This window comes from Microcaecilia unicolor, chromosome 5, assembly GCF_901765095.1.
Source record: "Microcaecilia unicolor chromosome 5, aMicUni1.1, whole genome shotgun sequence".
NCBI classification, from domain to species: Eukaryota; Metazoa; Chordata; class Amphibia; order Gymnophiona; family Siphonopidae; genus Microcaecilia; species Microcaecilia unicolor.
In genome coordinates, this window is record NC_044035.1 from 181,760,912 (window position 1) to 181,783,908 (window position 22,997).

The 22,997-nt window shown below is 44.0% G+C and overlaps 1 protein-coding gene across 3 annotated transcripts in view; it reads right to left on the bottom strand.

Annotated features, from left to right (window-relative positions):
* Nucleotides 1-1,312: 1,312 nt before the first annotated feature.
* Nucleotides 1,313-22,997, bottom strand: part of LOC115470450 (anoctamin-10-like) — a 93,138-nt gene continuing 71,453 nt past the window's right edge. For 2 of the 3 annotated variants that reach the window (XM_030203639.1, XM_030203640.1), the window contains exons 9-13: nucleotides 19,975-20,148; nucleotides 14,075-14,266; nucleotides 7,902-8,039; nucleotides 6,214-6,330; nucleotides 1,313-4,232 (exon numbers count right to left, since the gene is read on the bottom strand). In XM_030203639.1, coding sequence (XP_030059499.1) covers nucleotides 4,203-4,232; nucleotides 6,214-6,330; nucleotides 7,902-8,039; nucleotides 14,075-14,266; nucleotides 19,975-20,148 — 651 coding nt within the window. In that variant the 3' untranslated portion in view covers nucleotides 1,313-4,202. The remainder of the gene's footprint in view (nucleotides 4,233-6,213; nucleotides 6,331-7,901; nucleotides 8,040-14,074; nucleotides 14,267-19,974; nucleotides 20,149-22,997) is intronic. The other variant, XM_030203641.1, reaches the window with a different exon arrangement.

Consider the following 22,997-nt stretch of genomic DNA (forward strand, 5'->3'; position numbering starts at 1 on the left):
AAAGTGACCTAAATTCTCGCTAAAAACGGCAATTTTTTTCCATTATCAGCGAAAGGCGCCCATTTCTGTTCAGCCGATAACCACGCCCCAGTCCCGCCTTCACCACGCCTCTGACGCCCCCGTCAACTTTGGCCGTTTCCGCGACGGAGTGCAGTTGAAGACGCCCCAAATCGGCGTTTGATTATACCAATTCGGCCACTCACGGGAGAAAGACGCCCATCTCCTGATTTGGGTCGAAATATGGGCATCTTTCTCTTTCGAAAATAAGGCGGATAATGAATCATATTCAAGAAAACTAAGCATCTACATGCAAATTTCAGTCTGAAAGTTCCTCCTAGTGCTAGAATTCGAGGCTTTAGCCCCAGGAATTCTCTCCTTCTTCTTTGAGTAGATTTACTAATATCAGGAAACACTTGTACCTTGATCCAAAAAATTGAGAGGAAATATATCTGAAGTAAAGTCTGATGATGTTGTTCCTGTAGGTTTCGAAGGCAAAAGACGCAAGGGGAGTCGTGCGTCCTTCAAATCTGGCCAGGCTGCAATATTACTGATTTCTTCTGACTTGGTTGGACGGTATTGATCAAGGGAATCTCTGTTTGAAACACTTGACTTCTGTATAGCAAAGAGTACTTTATCATCTTTATTGTCATTATCATTTGCATTAGAAGTAGCGCTGTCTAATTTCATCACTTGCCTCTTCATCTTTCTTATCATTGTCATGCTGTCCACTTACAAAGAAAGTTGGAATGATAATTTTTCATCTGAAGGCAGACTCTGAATACCTTTGACAACTAATACAAGAACATCAAATGTGTGGAACCTTCAGTCTTAAGACCAAAAAGCAGATTTCTTTTCTAGACTCTTATCAATCCAGTAGACAGTCACCCCAATGTAAAATTTCCATGGTTCGACCAGCAGTCTGTTGTGATAGACTTATCCGTTCACCAAGAATTGCTACCAGCTTCAGATTCTTCTCCACTTCAACGTGACCCAGCTAATCACGGTTCTGTTTGGCTGGAGAACAGTAACCAGTTCAACAAACACAGGCAACTCCACCATTCTTATAGGTTATATTCACTAAACAGCAAAATTTAAGATGAGATGATCCACTGGTGAGGTCTGCAATAGCAAAATCCTGGTCCCAGTTTTACTGATTCATTTGTTTACTGAGGAACTGTCATTTACATCTTGCTTCCACTTTTTCTTTTAACTGCAAGCATCAGATATAACTGAGTAAAAGTAGTAAAAATTGGCAAAATTATTACTAAAGTAAAAGTAACATGTTATCCTGTACTTCTTTACAAGTAAAAGTAACAAAACTTTTACTTAAGTACAGTGACTTTTACTTAGTTACTATGTAACACTGGACTTCCATGTCCAAAATTAATATTAGACAATAATCTTCCCTATGCGCAAGCATGGGATTAGCAGGTACTTTTCAGTACACTGAAAAGCTGACCTACACTATACCTGTACTCCCATTATGCTAAAGGATATGCTAACAAACAGTTTTCAACAGCTTCTTAAATTGAGGCAAAGGATAGGATCTCGTTTTCATTGTGTCCACGATATCTGGAAGGCCAGATTGGTTATAGTTCTTGAGAATCAGAGCTGCAACATTCTCTGAGAAGCACACTGTTTTCTCTGAGCCTATCCTGAAACACTGCCCCAGCATGGCAGTAGGGGGCAGCATGCTGCCACACGTTGCTTTACAGGTAGAATACTGAAGCAAGCTTTAAGGTGTTGGGGCAGTGAGGCACCCTTCACAATAGGCAAATTATTTATTTATTAATTTATATTCCACTTAAATCCTAGGTGGATCACAATAAAACATCCAAAAAAACTTTTACACATATGTACAATTCAACATAAAACAAAAAAGTAAACTGAAAAGCTGACCTACACTATACCTGTACTCCCATTATGCCAAAGGATATGCTAACAGAAACAAATAGGTCTTCAACAGCCTCTTAAACTGGGTCACGTTCGTGGCCAGACGTACATACCCTGGCAAACTATTCTGCAAACACGATCCTGCAATAAAAAACGCAGCTGCCCTCGTCTCTGCGTAATGCACGTTCCTCAGATTTCCAATTTCCAAATATTTCATGTCCACTGAATACAAAGTACACACTGGTTGATACACCTTCAAAATCTGTGAAAAATACCAGGGAGCTGTCCCATTCATAATTGATTCCTGTTGTGCACACATCTCGAGTTTTATACTTCTGATTTTATACTGTCACAGCTGGAGTATTGTAATTCGGTTTATGTTGGACTTCCTAAGAAACAACTGGATAGACTGTAGTTTTTGCTGAGTATTGCTGCTAAAATGATCATTTCAAAGCAATAGGTTTGATTTGATTTACACTGGTTACTACTAGGATCTTTATTAAGTTTCACGTTTGATTTTTAAAACATTACATGGCTTGCCTTCAGTTTATTTTATATGATTTACTCTTTCATTCTTTTGCTCAGTTAACATTTAAACTTAAGAACAATAATAGTCTTCTTTATCCTCCAGTACAGCATCTAACATCTAAAAGAAATTATGAACAATCGTACTCTTCAGGCTGCTTTTAATTGGAATTCTTTAGCAACGGCTTTAAGATTTGAAAATTATTTTGCTTTGTTTCATAAAGATCTTAAACCTTTTTGTTTGAGTATTTACTTGTTCACTCTGTTTAATATTGGTTTTTATTATGTAATTTATATTATGTAATTTCTATATGTACTTCTGATTCTGTACATGGCCTTGGACCTCTGTAGGAATTGGCGATTAATAAGTATCAGCTTAGATTAGAATGAAATCCTGCTAGGCACCGGCAGCCAATGAAGCTGCTTCAATATTACAGTTATGTGCATATACCTAGAGATTCCAATAATCAAATGTTGTGCAGCACTTTGAATGACCTGCAAAGCCTTGCACTGAGCAGTGGAAGCCCCCAGGTACAATGCATTGCAATAATCCAATTTACTTAGCACTAAGATCTGAATGGAATCTCACTATTCTTTGGGTTTCTGCCAGGTTCTTGGGACCTGGATTGGCCACTGCTGAATGCCAGATGCTTGGCTAGATGGACCATCGGTCTGTCCCAGTATGGCTATTCTTACTTTTTTATGGCTCCTGTTAAATTTGCTATATCCCTTATTAAAGAACAGGCTCTGATTCTGATAAAAGACCTATGGGAATAAGTTAGAAGATGGATACTGGAGTCCTTTACAGCTGCCCATCTTACTGGAGACTAGAGATATCAGCATTTAGGGGTTTTCTGGTTCAGTTTGGAAAATCAACTTTATGTGCATCTGAAATCTGAATTAGTTTAAGTGTGTGGAAAACGTTTATGTGCCTTAAGCAAATTTTACACACAATCATTCTGAAACAAATTGAAAAATCTCTATAAATTGGCCAACAGAGACTCCCTGCCCCCCCCCCCCCCTTTGTGGTTTTCTTGGCATGATACAGGAGTGGTTTGCCATTGCTTTCTCCTGAGACATGCAGGGTTGAATGACTTGCCCAAGCCCACAAGGTGTCACCCATGGGATTTGCTCCTGAGCCATCTGGTTCCCAATCCACTGCTCTAACCCCTAGGTTACTTCTCCACTCAAAAATAAATCTGATATTGATCCAAAAATGACCTGAATTATTTTTTTCTTAGCACACTTCTCTTGGCATTGCTCTTTTTCAAGTTTGCCACAGTCTGTAACCTGTGTTTATTCATTGGTAAGTGCAATGTGCTTACTGTACAAAATCATTTTATTATTTTTTTCAGAGCCTCTATCACAGTGCAAAAGTTTTGGGTTTTTTTTGTAAATTTTTATTCTTTAGCAAAAGCCATAAAAAAAATCTGTAGCACAGGGTTTCTGCAATCTAATAGTCCTCTTCAGACATGAACAAACATACCTGTGCCACATAAGAACAGTACTCTTTACATTTATGCTGCATTCTCTGCTTCCACACCATACAAATAGATCTCATACATATTCATTGTGAAAATCCTGAAAACCAGGCTGGGTTGAGGATCTCAAGGACTGGATTTGAGGACCTCTGCTGTACACAAGTCACACATAAGAACCATGCAGCTCTGTTGGGGACAATGCAGAGAGCCAGAACATCTCAGAAGGGGAGAAACACCAGCTCCATGGGACTCCCACTAATGTGAACATCTCAGTCTTTTCCTGATGGATGTCACTTCTCTTCTTTAGCATATTGGCAAAGCTCTTTTAATCTCCTAATGCAAAAGGATAAACCCAAGATTAATCATGGCATAAAGAAGGAATCAGAGCTACATGAACAATTGCAGGAGAGAAGCTGTAGTGATCATATTCTGACCCTAGCATGAAAACACACACTGAGTGTAGCCCAGCCACTGTCGCTCTATGCTCTTTGGACTAAGGAAGTATGATCATATCTTTCTCCTCTATCCTACCAAACAGTGGCTCCCTATGGCCAACAGGATCCCCTTTGAGATTCTGGTGGTTGTTCTGGTGCGAACGGCAGCACTTTGCGACGGGCGAAGAATAAATGCAGTGGAGCCTGGGGAGACGGATTATTTTAAAAGGCAGGCAGGCAGGCAGGCAACGCTGCTGAAAGCTGCTTCCTGGACCCAGCGGAGCCACGGGAGAAAAGGCAGCGACAGCAGCAGGATGTTGGATGGGTGGGCCTGGGCCTGTCCAGGCCCACCTGTGGCTATGCCCCTGCACTTGTCTATCATCTCTGAGCTGGGTGTGGCAGCTCAGCTACAGTCAATGGGATTGGGTTTACCGCAGTGATTCTCAGGTGAAGAAGTTAAAACCATACCTAAAGGCATTGAATCTATTGCAGGAGAAACTGGTTAAGTATGTCCCCCACACTAAGTAAGTCCAGACCCAAATGAAGCAGATCTCTTTCTAATACAAGTATCAACACACAACAAGGAGTTAGGGAATACAAAAAAACAACAACCCAATGGTCAAAAGCAGCTAGGTATAATAAGCCTTTTAATTAAACTGCATATGCAGCATATAGTAAATAAAATCAATCTTAAAATACAAATACATCAACTGCTGACAGCTTCCTAACCCCCCTGTTTACTAAGCCACTTTGAATGGGTTGTGTCAGCATTAGTAAGGGGGAGGGAGGAATATCATAAATATTAAGACAAACACCCCACATTTTACATATTTTAGTACTGACTATTATATTTTTTGTAGCCCCGTGCTCTCTATTGTGTGTTTAAGTATAAGTTCCATGACACTATTTCTAATCAAATACAGGCATTTCTAGTCTGCTTTACCCAAAAGAGCTCAAGGCAGATTACAATATTAAAGGGAATAACAAAACAAAAATCCATTGAAATACAAAATACAAACAAAAAGGCACCACCAACAAAATGTCAAATTAAGGATGCATTCAAATATTGAGAAAATATTTATAATCAGCTCAGAAAGACTTGTTGAAGATACCAGGTAGGATGGAGGAGCACTTTTCGTTCTTCAGCTCCTAAATTATGGAATTTATTTATTTATTGATTGATTGATTGCATTTGTATCCCACATTTTCCCACCTATTTGCAGGCTCAATGTGGCTTACATGATTATGTTAATATTGTCATACCAGGATATCAAATACAGTAGAATTGTGCATAGTTTAAGTAAGGGAGGATAGAAGAAGGAGGGAGTGATTAGGGTAGTTATAGAGGGTGGACTTTCATAACTGATTGGGTTGGTGAGGTATAGTAGTGAGGTTGTCAGATAATCTTTCTGTTGCAGTAATCTATCCTGGTTCTTGGAAGCAGATTAAGGTATGCCATTTCCTGCAGTATTTACAGTAGGGAACTAAATGAGATTTACCAGGGGTGTCTGTGTGAGTACAGATGGGTGGAGTTATTAGGATTTCTATTGTTCCATGATTATTTTAATTTTATATGTATGTCACTTTTGATCAAAAAGTTTAAATGGAGGACTGCTAAGCCATGAAGGGGACAGGGCCTAGTGCTGTGTCCACACATTTTGCTATTCACTGATAATTATCATTTTAGTTGCCTTGCTTACTGTCATTAACATAAATGGCATCATTTTCATCAATGTTATTGTATGACGTTTCACCACATTCCATACTTTTTAGTAATTCAGCAGGACCCAGTTGTGTTTGCGGGTGCAGATAGATGTACGTTTGGGCAGAGGGAGGGATACCACCTCTCTCTCATGTTAATATATGTAAATTCCTCTCACCGCCTGCTTCAGGGCATCCCATGAGTGATACTCCATCTGCATGACCTTAATCCTCAGCCAGTGGGGCTGGTCCGGAATAGCGAAGGCCAAGACAATTTTCAGAGTGACAAGGATGTGCTGAGGGAACAGCAAAAACAACCACATTAATTTTTGTCAAGAACTGTAACCAGGAAATAATTGGGGGCCAGTGCTATGGTTAGGGTTACCATATGGCTCCAGAAAAAGGAGGACACATTGATCCAGTCCAGGTTTTGCTTCCATTGAAAGCAGTGGAAGTAAAACCCAGACTGGCTCAATCTGTCCTCCTTTTTCTGGAGCCATATGGTAACCCTAGCTATGGTCATATGTTTAAGAGGCCTGGGTTTGAACCAAGAATCTCTATTCAAGTACCATTTGAAGGCCAGACAAGGGATCACATTGGACAAGGCTCCTGGGCATGGGGGTTGAGGATGCTACACGGCTGAACCTATCTGTAGTAAAGGACATAGGAGAAATTGCATGTTCTTCAGAGTAGTGCCAACTGTTGCCATCCTGAGAAAGACTGGTCTTTTAAAACTGACCCAGTTAATCCTTTTTTTCCTACTGCAGTACTTTCTCCTCAACTCACAATGGTACTTAGCTTGGAGAAAAGACAGCCGAGGGGAGATATGATAGAAGTATATAAAATACTGAGTGGAGTTGGACAGGTAAACGTGAATCGATTGTTTACTCTTTCCAAAAATACTAGGACTAGGGGGCACACAATGAAGCTACAATGTAGTAAATTTAAAACAAATTGGAGAAAATATTTCTTCACTTAACGTGTAATTAAACTCTGGAATTCATTGCAAGAGAATGTGATCAAAGCAGTTAGCTTGGTTTAAAAAAGGTTTGGATTGCTTCCTAAAAGAAAAGTGCATAAGCCATTATTAAAATGGACTTGGAAAAATCCACTGCTTATTTCTGGGATAAGCAGCATAAAATGTATTGTACTGTTTGGGATCCACTCCTGGAAACAGGATACTGGACTTGACGGACCTTCGGTCTGTCCCAGTATGGCAACACTCATGTAAGGTTGTCTCCCATTTTGTGATAATGGAGAACATTCTTAGTTAACAGTGCCCTATATTCCTTCAATACCCATCCACCATGCTGGCATAGACTCTACTTAAACCTTCATACCCACACCTCTCTTACTAAGGTATCTCCTAGAATTTCAGCTCATGGTCTCCAGATGTGGACAGACAGAATGTATAAGCATGAACTTTCAGAGAATCCTCCTCAGAATAAAGGCGGTGGTTTAAAAAGGGGTGAAGCTGCTGCAGTAACACAAGGAGAGGAACATCGATCAGGCGATTGGTGCAGGTTTTTAGAGGTTCTAGAAAAACCTTCAGCTTTGCACCCTACTTTAATGCCCTTAGCGCCCTCTACCCACACTACACTGAGATTTTGATAACTAAACTCAATAATCATGGTCATCTGAACATATTGCAAAGATGAATGTGTGTTTTTAAAATCTATATATATATAGTACCACAGAAAGTAGTATATTAAGAATCTAATAAAGAAAATTGTGTGGTTAGCAGGATTTATTGTTCTGCTTTGTCATAGCTGTTCTCTGCTGTCCCTAGAAGCTGCTCTCCTAACCCACTGTCTAATCTGCTGAATGCTTAACCAACCCTACAATCAGATTTTATTATCCTACTGACCTCTAGGCCAATGGCATATAGGAGGGATTGCTCTGGAGTCATTCCAAAATCTTGACAGAACTCTTTCACCTCTGGGGAGATGGTGATAATAAAACAATTTGTACCAACTGCAAAAATACCAAGCACCTCAAAGGCAACCTAGGGAGGAAAGCAAACAATTAGCTCAAAGCAAAAATGCTAAAAAAGAAGCCCAAAATATCCAGTGAGAAGAGCTGGAAGAACAAGGACCTCATGAGAGAAGAAAGTATCATGAGCATCATCTAAACCACTTCTGTTTGTTTGTTTTATTCAGGGTGTACTTGAACAACCAGTTCCTGAGCACAGCAATTTCCAAAAGGTATTTACTCAGGCCAAATGGCTTGGCTGTAAACCAAACCACAGGCCAAAGGTGCCGATAAAAAGGCTGCACAGGCCCTACAGAATGCAGCTTTTGCTGAATGTTAAAAGTGTTCCTCTAGGCGTCTTTATGAGTACAATAGCATACTGTATGCGTGCTACTTTGCTGCTCTCTACCCCTCCTCCCCCCACTCATGCACCCATCCATAAATCAAATAGCAAATGCAAAGAAATTATCGCATGCATTTTCACAGCTGCTATTTCTCAGAGGAAAGCGATGCATGCTGCTCCCCTGTGAAAATCTAGCTAAAGTACATGTTAGAAGCACTCAGTAGTTTGCAAGTATGCAGGAATTTGAATATCACCCCCCTTGCAGTGGCGTTCCTAGGGGGGCTGACACCTGGGGCGGATTGCCGATGCGCCCCTCCCCCCGGGTGCAGCGCAATCTGCCCCCCTTCTGCGTGCTGAACAGTCTCTGCAGCTGCCCGCGAGCTGCCCCCAGCACCTCTGCACTCCCTGCTCCCGCCGCTGCAGCTGTGCTCAATGAAAAGCAGGCGGAGGGCGGGAAAGGGCTGAAACCGGCCAATCCCCACAGCCCAGAAGCTACCACCGGCCTCCTCGCAGGGAGAGGTTCTGCTCACCGTCCGCCTGCTGCTGCACGGAGACGGGGTGCTACCCTTCAGGGGGCTTCACATCAGCTCACGCCATCGGATGCTGCTTTGCTTTGTCCTTTGGAAAGGGGAGGATAACAACCATGCAGACGTGGGCAGCTTTTCTGACACAGCTGAAGCACACGAGAAGGAAGGAAGCGCGAAAGGACACCCCCCCCCCCCCCCCGGGTGCACCGCGCGCGCCTGTCCGTCATTCATTCCATGCTCCACTCCCTCTGCCCCGGAACAGGACTGTTCCGGGCCAGAGGAAGCATGGAACGAACAACGGACAGGCGCACGCGGCACCCCCCCCAGCGGTGTGCACCTGGGTTGGACCGCCCCCACTGCCCCCCTTGGTATGCCATTGCCCCCCTGTATGTTTCATCAGTCCACTTTTGGTAACTGGATTTCAATATCAAATTTCTTAGTTGGTTCTTGGTATATGTCAGATGAAACCTCTGTCAAATGTCAAAACACAGAAAGCAATTAAAACATATAACAACAAAGCAGAGCCAGTGAGAACCTAGGTTCAATTCCCAGCTCTGGTTTTCCACTCTTCAGATTGACCAGGGATGCTGCAGCGCCTAGGGATACTGTGGAAGCAGTACTCACAGCCCCTGGGAATCATGCCCAGGGTCAATGATCTCAAGGTTTTATTTATTTAAAACATTTATAAACTGCCCACAGACGTGTACAACAAAAATACATACACAACATATGAAAATCAAACATTATTCAATCAGCAAGTGCAAAAGAATAAAACCAGTTAATAAATAGTTAATGGAAAAATAAAAGAGGAGCCCAGTCAGCATGTACACAACTCAATCACCCCTATATCCATAGATACCCAAATGTCAACAAACTCCTGCTCTCAAAGACCCCAATTACCACCCTCCAAGGCACCAATCAGCCATCTCTAATTATAGCATCATATATGATGACGATCCCAGACACTAGCTTCTAAGGATTACTCACCTCTGAGTACTACATAGGAGGTGATCAGCAAACCCTACCTTTTTTAACTTTATGTTTATTTATTTTCCAAAGTCAAACAGTAAAACAGCAGAAACCAAAATCCAGACACCCCAGCCAATAACTCAGGAAAGAATATAAACCTACCATTTGACAAAACCCAAATCATACCAGAACTGGCTACACCCCCCTCCCCCCCAAGCTAGCACCACATTAAGAACAAAATGCATAGGGTACACAGAGGTACAATAAGTAAAGTAACAGCACAGGGAAAGGCTACTGGTAATCAAAGTCCAGCATTGTGCAAGCCAAAGCTCTAGGGCAACAGAATATGAAGAGAGTCTGTTACCAAATGAGAAAAGGTGCCCAACTCTGCTGGAAATCAGTAGGCACCCCTGCCTCTGTGCCGTCAGCTTACTGAGGTAATAGGCATTCCACAAAGTTCTCCAAAGCTGTGGCATCTTCGGTATCACTGCAGACCTCCAGCATTTAGCCACCTCTTGATGGAGAACAGTTATACACGGGAGAAGTACCTTCACCACATCTGGGGAGAAAGAACCAGGTACCATATGCAAGAAAAACAGAGCATGTTCCACTAATATAGGGGCAGAACGCATTTGTGAAAAACCCCCCGCCCAACCAATCCAAAAAGGTCCAAGAAGAGGACAATCCCACCAAATGTGGAAGCCCCCCACACCCCACCAACAAGCCCCCTTATGATTAGAAATAAATCAAGCAATGGTCGAGGGAGCTCTGTACCATCTATATAGCAATTTTATCCCATTTTCTAGTAAATTAGCCAAAATGGAAATAGGGAACATGTTTTCCTAAGCTCCCTCCCATTCCTGTGAGGAAAAAGCACATCCAGGATCCTCCTCCCATTGCCAAATGTAAAAAGGTCCTGCTAGAGGGCCAGGTGTAGACAAAAAATCATAGAGGGAGGAGATCATCTGAGGTTGACGCAAGCCTTTGCCTAAAAAATCCTCAAATGGAATTGTGGTATCTCGCAATCCCTCCTTGTTAGGGCTCACTAGAAAGCAAATGTCTAAGTTGCAAATACATGAAAAAAATCTTTACTATCCAATTGAAAAGTATGTTACAGCTCTAAAAAGGAAGAAAGAATGCCACCCTCCCAAAACACCTAACCTAGATGAGTCAGCCCCTTCTGCTCCCAAATCTGAAAAGCATGCTTAGGCCAATCCTCAGTAAGGGAAGCTAAAACAGAAACTGGGGCACATTGTGAAATCCGTCTGCCCCTTAGTAGTATTTGGAACCAACGGACCTAGAGGGCCAGGGAATCCTGTATAATAGGATTCTGAATTCTCCAGCGCTCAGAGATGGCCAAAGGGGTCCAAAAAAAAGTTGCAAGCAAGAAACATTATCCAGCAAAGCTCCCTCAAGCCTAGTCCCCAGGCCATCAAAGAGTGAAGCTGTGCAGCCCAATAATAATGGTGGAGATCTGGGACCCCCAGGCCAGCCTCACCTTCCCTCCACTCTAAAACCTACTTCGTCACCCATGGAAGCTTTTTCTTCTAAATGTATTGAAAGAGCTTACGCTGTTAAGTTACTCAGAACCCATTCAGGTATGGGCACTGGAAGTGTTTGGCACAAGTATAAAAGTTTTGGCAATAACATCATTTCACAGACAGCCACTCAGCCAAGCCAAGTGTGGGTGAGACCATGCCACTGATCCAGAGCCAAGGAGAGCTCCTGAAGCACCACCTTATAATTATATCGATAGAGATCTGAATAGTGCAAAGAGGTGAAGCCGTCATGAAGAACTTAGAGGAATTGTGGGGGAGAGACCAATGGAGGGTAGAACCCTTGACATGAGCGGGTGAGTGATGATGGAAAAGGGTATTTTAGGAGTGAGGTGGTAGTGGGAAAGAGCAAGAGGAGTTGTGGCCTTTGGCAGTGGCTGAAAGGGAGAAAATGGTAGGGATCTTGGCAGTTGCAGATGGAAGTAATATATAACCCTGTAAAAAAGTAACTCCGAATCTATATAGTGAATCTGCCATACCAAAATAACTCCCAGAACTTAAATAGCAAACACTATACCTACGAAGTGCAATACTGCTGATACTATACTACCAGTACACCCCTATTAGGAAAACACCACAAGCCAGACTGCTTCAAGTCCCTACACAGAAATTACCCATTAGCAGAATATCCCACCTGGGTCAAACCCATAGATTATGGATAGACCCTCAACAAATACAGAACAAGGGACCGCAAACTGGAAAAACAAATATGCAGATAAAACCTGAATGCTTCTCTGCTCTGCTATTCATTCCGCCTCAACCCCTCTCCCCTGTTCCCTGCGGAAAACAGAATGGTGGGGTCTGGATTAGGAAAGAGTAGCTCCTTTTTGCCCTGCTTTGTGCAGTGTGTACTCTAACCATATCCCTTCCTCTTCTGTTCCCTGCAAGCTACCTAATAGGGCAGGAGCTGATGTTTATTTATTTATTGGGATTTACTTGCCACCTTTATGAATAGGTTCACCCAAGGCAGTGTACTGCAGGACCAGTTTAACATGAAACTTACAATTTTGTTAACACTGTCACAATAGTAAAATAACCAAATATAAACATAGATACACTAAATATAACATACATAATAAAATAAATCATAACTGGTTAGCGCTGAACTCAAAACCGGCTATTTGGGGGCGTAATCAAAACAGCTGTTTTATGCTGCCAAAGATAAGTCTCTCCTCCTGCTAACCTGAAAATTGTAGTGATCTAGACCAGTGGTTCCCAAGAGCACGCTATTCTCTCTCATGCATATTCATTGTAGATATCCTGAAAACCTGAGTGGCTGGGGTGCCTCCACAAGCAGGTTTGGGAACCAGTGCTCTAAGCAACTGTTTGATTTGCCTAATGGAAGAACCTGCCCTGTTTCCCAGAGCACAATAATAAAGGGGCTGTCCTATCAAATACAAAAAAAATGTACCAGTATAAGGGGAGAATTAGATAAAAGGGTTCTATTTCATTTTCTGATTTGGGAAGAGGTGGGGGGTTAGATAATATTTTAGTAACATTTTATATTGTGCATTAAGAAAATTAGAACTAGAACAAAAATATATTTTTAAATCTGAAAATTATAGCACATACATTATCAGTTCTTTCTATTTTCAAAAATTAAAATATACAAGTGGGTGATGGCTTTTTAAAAAATCTCAGCATTCATTAGTATGGCTATATTGTTGCAATGCTTTTATGAGGATGTGATTAAAAGCTGCTTTTGAATACTTATGTGAGACAAGCTACCCAAATGGAGTTGCTCTATTTTTTCACTACTTTTTCTCATTGATTATAAATAGAAACTCATAATGTTACATGTGTTGATGTTGCCCAGGTGCCAGTGTAATTGTTTCTAGGTAAATTACCTTTTTTAAACACAATACTAAAACTAAGAGGGGCATTTTCTATATGATGTCTAAGTCGGACTTTAGATATTTTATGCTAAACGTCCCAAATCCGAATAGGAAATATAGCCATTTTCGAAACAGCAAAACATCTATCTTTTTTTTTTTTCAAAAAATGGCCACATGCAAGATGTTTTTGTGCTCTGTGCATTTATCTTTTTGATCCATTAAAAAAAAAAAAAAAAAGATCCAAGTGAAAAACACACAAAATCAAACCATTGGGATGTAGGAGCCACCAGCATCCTTAATAGACTGGCCATACAAACATCCCAGCAGAGCAGTGGGGCATTGCAGTGGACTTCACATAAAAGCTCCCAGGTACACATCTCAGTTGCTCTTATATTGAGTCCTCCAAATCCCAGTCTCTCAGTCTCATAAGGTAATTTCTCACAATCCTCCCGCGATTTAACGACTTTGAATAACTTTGTGTCATCAGCAAATTTAATTATCTCACTATTTACTCCCATCTCTAGGTCATTTATAAATATGATAAAAAACATATTGACACACACTGTCAATGGTGTATTCACTAGCAGTGGTGTAGCTAGGTGGGTCGCCAGGGGAGCGACCGCTCACCCAAACAGACTTTCGATGGCACCGGCGCCTATTTTTTATGGTGTCCCACCAGTCTGTTGTGCCTATGCACACCTGTGCAGTCCGCTCCCTCTGACATCACAACCTGGCTACGCTTCTGTTCACTAGTTACCAATAATCATGTTTGAACCAGTTTTATCTGTTTGTTACAAATTTGGATGAATCCCATTACTGTCACAGTGGGAAAGTCTCACCTGCCAGACACCGATGTTTGCCGCAGGACAAGGGAATGGTTTCTGAAAGAGCCGGCACAGCTTGAAGGAATCTGTCCATATCTCAGTGATGTTGTTGACCACCAGCAGGGCAGCGGTGAGGGGGTACACACAGGAGAAGAGGCTGGCATAGCCAAACTGGACAAAGAGTTCCATGTAGTCATCAAACAAGCCCTAACAGTAAAAGAAGAGGCCTTTAATCAGGCAGTTTATACATGAGCCAAGCTCCCAAACTGCACACTTCATGCCTCCCTCGTTAGCATTCCTCATGGTCTCTATTTTAAAAACTGCTGTTGCCAAAGGATTTACAGAACTACCAAATTGATGGTCCATCTAACTCAGTACTAGTGGTAGACAGCAGGTGCTAAGAGGAAGCTTTTCAGAAACAAGATATGTGTAGAGAGCTTTATTCATGTCATAACCTTCCAGTTCCAAGCAACCATGATCAGTGAGGCACTGAATCTGAGGCTACGTCTCTGACTTGATGTAATTAATATGCTTGATTCTGTCCTTACAGAATTGTATGCAGGTAAAGCAGAGCTAAACCCAAATTCTGCTCAGCATGAATGAGGTAATCATTTCTTAAATTTTCCCAAATTTATTGTACAAGTACCTGAATCTGTAAAATATAAATATAATAAAAAAGGCCCATTTCTGACACAAATGAAACGGGCGCTAGCAAGGTTTTCCTCGGCTCCCCTGCAGCTACCCATGTCCAGCGACCCTCCTCTCCCCTGCCCCCCTGCAGCCACCCATGTCCAGTGACCCTCCTCTCTCCCCTGCCCCCTCCTGCAGCCACCCATGTCCAGCGACCCTCCTCTCTCCCCTGCCACCCCTCCAGCCACCCATGTCCAGTGACCCTCCTCTCTCCCCTGCCCCCCTCCAGCCACCCATGTCCGGTGACCCTCCTCTCTCCCCTGCCCCCCTCCAGCCTCCCATGTCCAGTGACCCTCCTCTCTCCCCTGCCCCCCTCCAGCCACCCATGTCCAGCGACCCTCCTCTGGACATGGATCAGCTGTGAGGCATGTTTTTCCCCCTCCCCCCGGGTTCTGAAGTTGACATCATAATGGCTACGGTGATGTCAGCCTGATCTATGGAGCCATCCTGACCAACTCGGAATAAGCCACGGTCCCAGGCAGCAAGTCAGAACGTTGGAGGTGAGAATTATTATATAGGACAACTCAATGGATGATGACATGGAATCAAGAATAACAGTCGTTAAGTTGGTAGGAGTTCTTATGAGTCCTCAGAATACATCCAGTGAATTAATTGTGTGATGAATTGCTTGAAAAGAAGCAGTGCCTTCTGAAGGCTCTGGAAAGCCATGCAGGTGAGGCTGGATTGCAGGGTCTTCAGAGTCCTACCCACAAAACAGAGACACAACTTCAGTGCTTCTCAACCCAGTCAGGTTTTCAGGATATCCACAATGAATACGCATGCCTCCTCAGTATGCAAATCTCTGTCATGTATATTCACTGTGGATATCCTAAAAACCTGACTAGTGGGTGTGCCCCAAGGACTGGAATGAGAGCCACTGTTATACTTCACAGGAAAAAATTATCACGATTCTCTAAGGGGTATGTTTACTAAGGTGCGATAGCGTTTTTAACGCGCCTGTAAATTTAAGGCACGTTAAACACTAACATGCCTATACATTTCTATAGGTGTGTTAGCGTTTAACACACGTAAACCATTTATGCACGTTAAAAACACTACCACACCCATAGCACCGCTTAGTAAACATAGGCATTAGTCACTTGCCCCAGTAAGAATAAAGATTATACATGTTAAGGCAGTTTCCCTTTAAGGTCAATAGGTGGCAGCATAATATATAAATATAATGAGAAATGTTCAGCCAGCCTGGCAACTATATTAATTTTATATACCAGCCTGCAGCACCAGCCAAAATTTTATTGCCACTATTCAACATGCCTGAACTAAACATATAACCTATCTGGTGGAATACTGCTCCTATCCATATAATTATTTTGCCCTGCCTTCACTCCAAACCCAGCTCCTTCTTATACTGATAATATTAGGCCTTTAAGATTTTGGCCTGATACTAATTTGATAATAAATGGATAGCATACATGTATTTATTGGTTGCTGGCAAGTATATAACTTCATTTGAGTGTAAACAGAGTCTAAGGAGGTCATTTTAGAAGCACCTCTGTGTAAATAACAGAATTTGTACAAGTAAATTGGCCACAAGTGTAAAATAGCAATTTTGGAAAGCTGTGGTCTGCACATGTAGTTGGCTGGGGCACAGATTTCAAGAAAGGGAGGGGTTGGTAATGCAAAAGTTGGCTCAGGGTACCACAATCCCTTGAGCCAGTCCTGACAAAGAGCAGTAATTGCTGTGTGTATGGGGGTGGGGGGAGAGTATGGTTAGTTTTTTTCCTGGTAGAGAGAAGGGTGGAGGGAGGAGGGACAGAACAGCTGAGAGTCTTCTTGGGAAGGAGGAAATACAGCATTCTGAGGGGGTTTGCGTTGGGGGGACAGAGGAAACTGGAGGGGCTTGTTAAGGAGGGAGAGTGTACACTGAAGGTTTTTTTTTTCTGGGATGAGGGTGGGAGGGGAGTAGAGCACACAGATATTTTGTTAGTAGGGGGAAGAGAGAACATTGGGGGTATGCTGAGTCAGGGTGAGGTGTTGGAAGGAGAGAGCATGTTGAGGGTTTCTTCTGTTGGGTGAGAGAACACACTGAGCATGTTTGCTCTGGGAGAGGGCAGGAGAAGGGAGAAGAGAGTGTGTGGGGAAAGAGTACTGGGATCTTGCTAGAGGATGGGAAGCGAGAACTAGGGTTCTTGCTGGCAAGAAGGGAGAGAAAACAGGGGAAAGAATAAGAGGAAAATGGGGGTAGGTAGGGGAGGAGAAGAACTAGGGGGAGGCAGAGACATATAGCTGAGAGTTGAACCTACTGACAGGGAGGGAGATGAGGTATATGAAGGGGTTCAAGCTAAGTAGTGGATAGCGATTAGCGTAAGAAGAGAGAAAGTTGGGGGGGGGGTTGGACCTGAGGTAGAAAGAATCCAGGCCTTTTGATAAGTGAATTCAGCACAAAATAAATAAATACATAAATAAATCACAAATAAAGTATGCAGAATTTTGCAGGGGAGAAGTAGAAACAGAATTTTTTTTGATGCTGCCATTTGGGCACCGAAAAGTCCAGCACCCTAACTGCAGTGCCCAAATAGCAACACTGAGCTGTTAATGTGGGGAGAACTGCTTTTACAAACTAGTTGACACTGCTGGAATACATCTGTTAGTCTTTTTTTGCCCCTGATACAGCTCAAATGTGGGTGAAATATGGCCAAGTTGGGCTTTTGGTTTTCACTTTGATATGTAGTGGTGAATAAATTTGATGACAGATGTTTCTTATCTGGTCTGCTACTTCTCTGCGCTGTCTTGGATCTTGTCTTCTCAATATCTCCATCCCGGCCTGTTCTCTGACCAGCTAAATCTGTGCGCAGTGATATTGAGAGTGTGCAAACGGATCCAGCTAGTCAGAAGGGGTAGATTTTAAATTAGAGGGATTTAACAAGCCTACCTCAGGAAGCCTAATTTTTATGCAAACTTGACATATAAACCTACAGCTCTAGAAGGATATCATTTCTATCACAATCAAAGGCCCCGATGATCAAAAGTAAATGTGGGCGCTAGAGGCCACTAGCACCGTACTAGTGCATGCATTTACACAGTACTCTGATCGTAGGGGCAGGATAGCACCTTAACCCTAATGCCACGCTGAGCTGGCATTAGGGTTAAGGCTCTTCCTCCCCCCCCCCCCATCCATGCTAGGCAGCCTGGGCTGCCACCGTCAGTCCTGGGGGTCCATTGGACCCCTCAATTGTTAAGGCCCTGGTGGCCTAGTGCCCCCCCTAAGCCCCCGCCCCTGAACAGCAACACAAGGGGCTGACCCCCCATGACACTAGGGGGGGGGGGGCTGGAGATCTGGTGTATCTCCAGCCCCCCTAACCCCCAACACCAAAAATAAAATCCCTGGAGGCCCAGTGGACTAAAACCCCAACCCCCCCCCCCACCCTCCCTTGTGGTCTAGCGGCCCCCCTCTCCATCCCTTATATGGTGGGAAGCCCCACCCAGTGCAGGGCAGGGTGCTGCCATTTTGGAGGCAGTACTGGAAGAGGAAGGAGTGCTACTCCCTCCTCCATCACATGGGGGGGAAGGGGGCCCACTAGAACACCAGGGTGGGTGGTTGGTTGGGTTTGAATTTGTAGCCCACTGGGCCATCAGGGATTTTTTCTGGGTGTTGGGGGGAATCTCCAGCCCCCCTGTGCCCTTGTGTTGGGGGGGTCAAGGGGGGTCTGGAGGTCTGCTAGACCTCCAACCATGTCACTGTTTGGGGGTGGGGGTGAGTGGAAGCTTGGGGGCACTAGGTCACCAGGGCCTCAGCAATTGGGGGTCCAGGGGTCCCACAGAACTCCATCTCCTGTGTTTGATAGGTCCAGGCTTTTGATAGCCTAGACTGACAAACAAGTGTGGGAGGACTGTGCCTGAGCACATGCCCAGGCACAATCCTCCCACACTTCCCCCCTAATGATCAAGGCTAATAACGCATCTAAATTAGCATGTTATTAGCGTTGATCATTGGAGAGTTAATTCCCTGTGCTGTTCCGGTGTTATTTTTAGGGTACTGTTTTGGAACAGTGCAGGGAATTGATCATTGGGCTCACTGCTTAAGAAAGCAGGCTTCTAGCAGTGAGGGCTTATTACCCATTTACACTTAAGAAAGCTGAGACACAGGGAGATATATCGACTGCTCAAAGTCACAGAGGGAACTGATGACAAAGCTGGGATTAGAATTGAGGCACAACAATGTACAGTGACTTGTCCAAAATCAAAAAGGTTATTCATCTAAAATCCAAACCTGGGGACTCTAAACAAGTCACATTTTAACTTCACTTGATAAACTGGTAAGCCAGTAACAGATCTAAGTGGTTTACAATTCATGAAGGGATAGAAATCAGGAAGCAGAAAAAGAGGTCTAGGCTGCAACAATATTTAACATATTAATAACCTGCTTCTAAACAGATGTTAGCATCTCTCTGTCATCAATATATGATAATATATAATTAGCACAATTAATAAAACAATAGGAAGTATGATAATTTAGTATTGCTAGGACACAATACTGGACAGGACATAAACACTGGAAGCTGCAGAGCAGGAAAAGCCTGGCCTTAACAGTAGGTTTTTAGAGCTAACAAATTTCTTAGAGAAGTCTCTAAATGGATGTCCAGGGACAGTTTTTGAAAAAGTGGGAGCCAGCACAATGAAGCAGGAACTCCTAATGCAGTCTAAACAGACCCACTGGTGCTAGAGCATTGATTTGACTTGACCCGTAAGGAAGATGGTAAAACTAGAAGATTGCGCAGTGAGGAGCAGAGGGAACGAGTGGATGAGTGTTGTATATGGAGACTAGACAAAAAAGAGAGGCTGACCGGAATTAGAAAACCTGATGAGGAATAATGAGATCTTTTTTTTGCTATCTTTTTAGGATCTTTTTCTTTTCCTGTCTCTGTTTTTTAGCCTTCTCTCTGCTCTTTGCCCTGGTATTTTTGCTGCTCATTAAAAAATGGACCAGAGGTCTGTCAAGTACAACCGTCCTCTGATGGTTGAAGATTACAGAGGCAGACCACAGCCAATTTTGGAGTAAGTGGGGGGGGGGGGGGGGGGGGGGGGGGGGACATTTCTCCTGGAGCCAAAGTAAACTAATGGGTTTGGAATCAGTTTTTCCTGGCATGTTCAGGCTGTTTCTTTTTAACAAACAACACATTCCCTAAGGGATTTTCTCCCTCTATGGCTTCACTGAACCCTTGCCATATTTTTAGTTCTCTGCCCTGTTGGTGGCTGTTTCTCACCGGATATGCTGATAAATTTCCTTCAGAAACAAAGCTGTCCACGACAGGTGCATCTTTGCAGTTCTTCCGGTGCGAAGCTCCTGGCTGCTGCTGGAGCTTCTGCAGGAGTAACGGCAGCAGGCACTCCTTGAACTGGTTTATCACCTGAGATATGATGAGCAGGGAGGACAGCCTCTAAAAACAGAGAGGCAGCAGCACATCAGTATGGGAACTAGCTTGCCCCTTCCATGCATTCAGACACAGCGACTGGACCCGTCAGATCTAAAGCAGGAAAAAAGGTGCCTTGTTAGATCCAAAGCACAAAGAGAGACCTCTGGGTACAGTACCAGAAACCCTTTTCTTTCTTACTGTGACCTGAATGTAACTCACCTTGAATTACCACTAGAAAGTTGTAAGCTAAATATTAAAAAAAAAACCCAACAACAACAACAAAAACTGGTCAACGCACCATCCATCTTTCCTGTGTGTCCCTAACTATCCTGTCCAATGTCTCCTCTCTGTGTCCTTGTCCCTATCCTCCCCACATGTACAGCACTTCTCCTTTGCTTCCCTATCTTTCTCTGTCCAGCATACCCCTTGTGTCCAGTATTGCCCCCCTCTGCGTCACTGTCCCTATGCTCCATCTACTGCCAGCATCTTTTATGTGTCCCTGTCCCTCCACATGACCTCTCCTCTCTTCCCTTTCTCTTGAACTCCCATCCTGACACCCCTATCCCCCCTGCTCTGACATTTCTCTCCCCCTCCCTCTGTTGGTCCAGCATCTGGCTCTGTCTCTCTATTTCTTCCACTCCACCCTAGTCCAGCACGTGCCCTTCCCCTTCCCCCCATGGTCAAGGTATCTCTCTCTTTGCATTGCTTCCTCCTCCCCCCAACCAAGATCTAGTAGCTCTCCCCTACTTGTCTCTCTCTCTCTCTCTTCTCTCAAGTGCAGCATCTCTGCATTCCTCTCCCCCGCACCTGGGTCCGGTATCTCTCTATTCACCCAATCCGCTCACAGGTCTAGTATCTGTCTAGCTCCCCTTGCCAGTCCTCAAAATGCTGCAGTGCACTGCCAGCAGAAACAGCAGTGAAAACTGTCTCTCTCTGGCCGGCAGAGCCTTTCCTCTTTGATGCAACTTCCTGTGGGACGTAACAGAGGAAAGGCTAAGGCTCCGCTGGCCAGAGAGAGGCAGCTTTTACTACTGCCTCTGTTGGTGATGCCCTGCAGCATTTGGAAGACCGGTGGGGAGGGGGAGGGGGGGGAAGACAGATGCCGGACCCAGGTGTGTGGGGAGGGGAATGGAGAGGGAGGGTGCGTGCAACTTCAGGCAGCCCCTATCATTAGGCAGCTCTCAGCATTTTGCTGAGCTCATGCAATGGTAGCTATGCCCTGTCTGTAGTGATATTCAGTGGCCCAGCCCGGTTAAGTGCCTCTGAATTAGAGGCCAGGTAAATTTTGATTTTGGCATTGAAACCGGACCGAAATATGGTATGCCTATGGAGGGTCTGTGAGTGGGATGGGAGGAGTGATTGCAAGGAGGGGGGAGGTATGAGTTTTGGGTTTCAGCCGACACTGGAGAAAGAAAAACAGAAATGCATGTCCTTTTCTACTGAACATAATACAAAGACATTTACTATACACATTTCCCAAAGCTAACATATTTCATTTAAAGCATTCAAAATAAAATTCTTTTTTCTACCTTTGTTGTCTGGACATTTTATTTTTCCATCATGTTGGTTCTTATTTCTCTTTTCTGCTTTCCTGTCTGTCGTCTGCTAATTCTCCTTCAAGCAACTGCTGTCCATTTGTCTTTTCTCCTCTCTCCTGACTATTCTCTCACTACACCTACCTGCAACATATTGATCGTTCCTTTTTAGCTCTTTCCTCTTTTTTTTCTGCTGTCAACTCAAATTTCACCCCCTATCACTCTTCTCCACCTTTTTACTTTTCAGCCATCTATCAAATTTCCATCTTTTCTCATCCACTAGCTCTCCCATTACCCATCTCAAACCTTTCCCAGCCCTCCATTCTCTTTCATCTTTAATCTAATCCCCAATTACCTATTTCTACTCTCTGTAATCACTATCCTCTCCTTCATTTCCTTGCCAACCCCTCCAGGCCTCTCCCACATGGATTCCACCATCTCCACCCTTCAAGCCCAGCAGCTGTTCCCTCTTTCTCCCCATCTCCACTCTTGTAGCCTGACATTTTTTCTTTCCCTTCTCTCTTCCCTCCTGCTCGCTCCCCCATTACTGCCTCTCTCTTCCCTCATTCCCACCGTCCAGCATCTCTCCATCACTCCCTTCTGCTCCTGGATCTATCTCCCTCTTTTTCTCTTCTCCCTCCCTCTCATTTACCCCATGTCCAATATCTCTCCCCCTCTCTTATTGTCCACCATCTCTCTCTTTCTCTCCCTTGTGCCCCAAATCTCTCTTCCCCCTCCCCATGCAGCATTTTCTCCCTTCCTCCTGTCCACTACCTTGTCCGACATTTTTGTCTCTGTCCCCTGTGCACCATTTCTCCCTTACCTCCACCCCTATGTCCAATATTTCTCCCTCTCTCACCCAACCTCCCCTCCATCCTTATGTCTAATAATTCTCCCACTCCCCTCCCCATGTCCAACAATTCTCCCTCTCTCACTCTCCATGCAGCATCTCACCCTCCCTCTTTCACCCCTCTCATTCTCCATGCAGCCTCTATCTCACCCTTCCACCCCTGTCCAACATCCCTCACCCTCTATGCATCATCCCTCCCTCCCTCCCCTCCATTGTCCAGCAATTCTCCCTCTCTCAACCCTCTCACCCTCCATGTAGCTTTTCTCCCTCCCTTCTCACCATTATGTCTAACATTTCTCCCTCTCACCCCCATGCAGCCTCTCTCCCTCCCCTCCACCCCTATGTTCAGCATTTCTTCCTCTCTCACACCCTGTCCAACAATTCTACCTCTATACCCCCCCCCTATGTAGGCTGCAGCATCTCTGCTTCCCTACCCCACCTCACAACTCTCCTTCGTGCATGTACAGGCCCCCAGCAGCAGTAAGGGG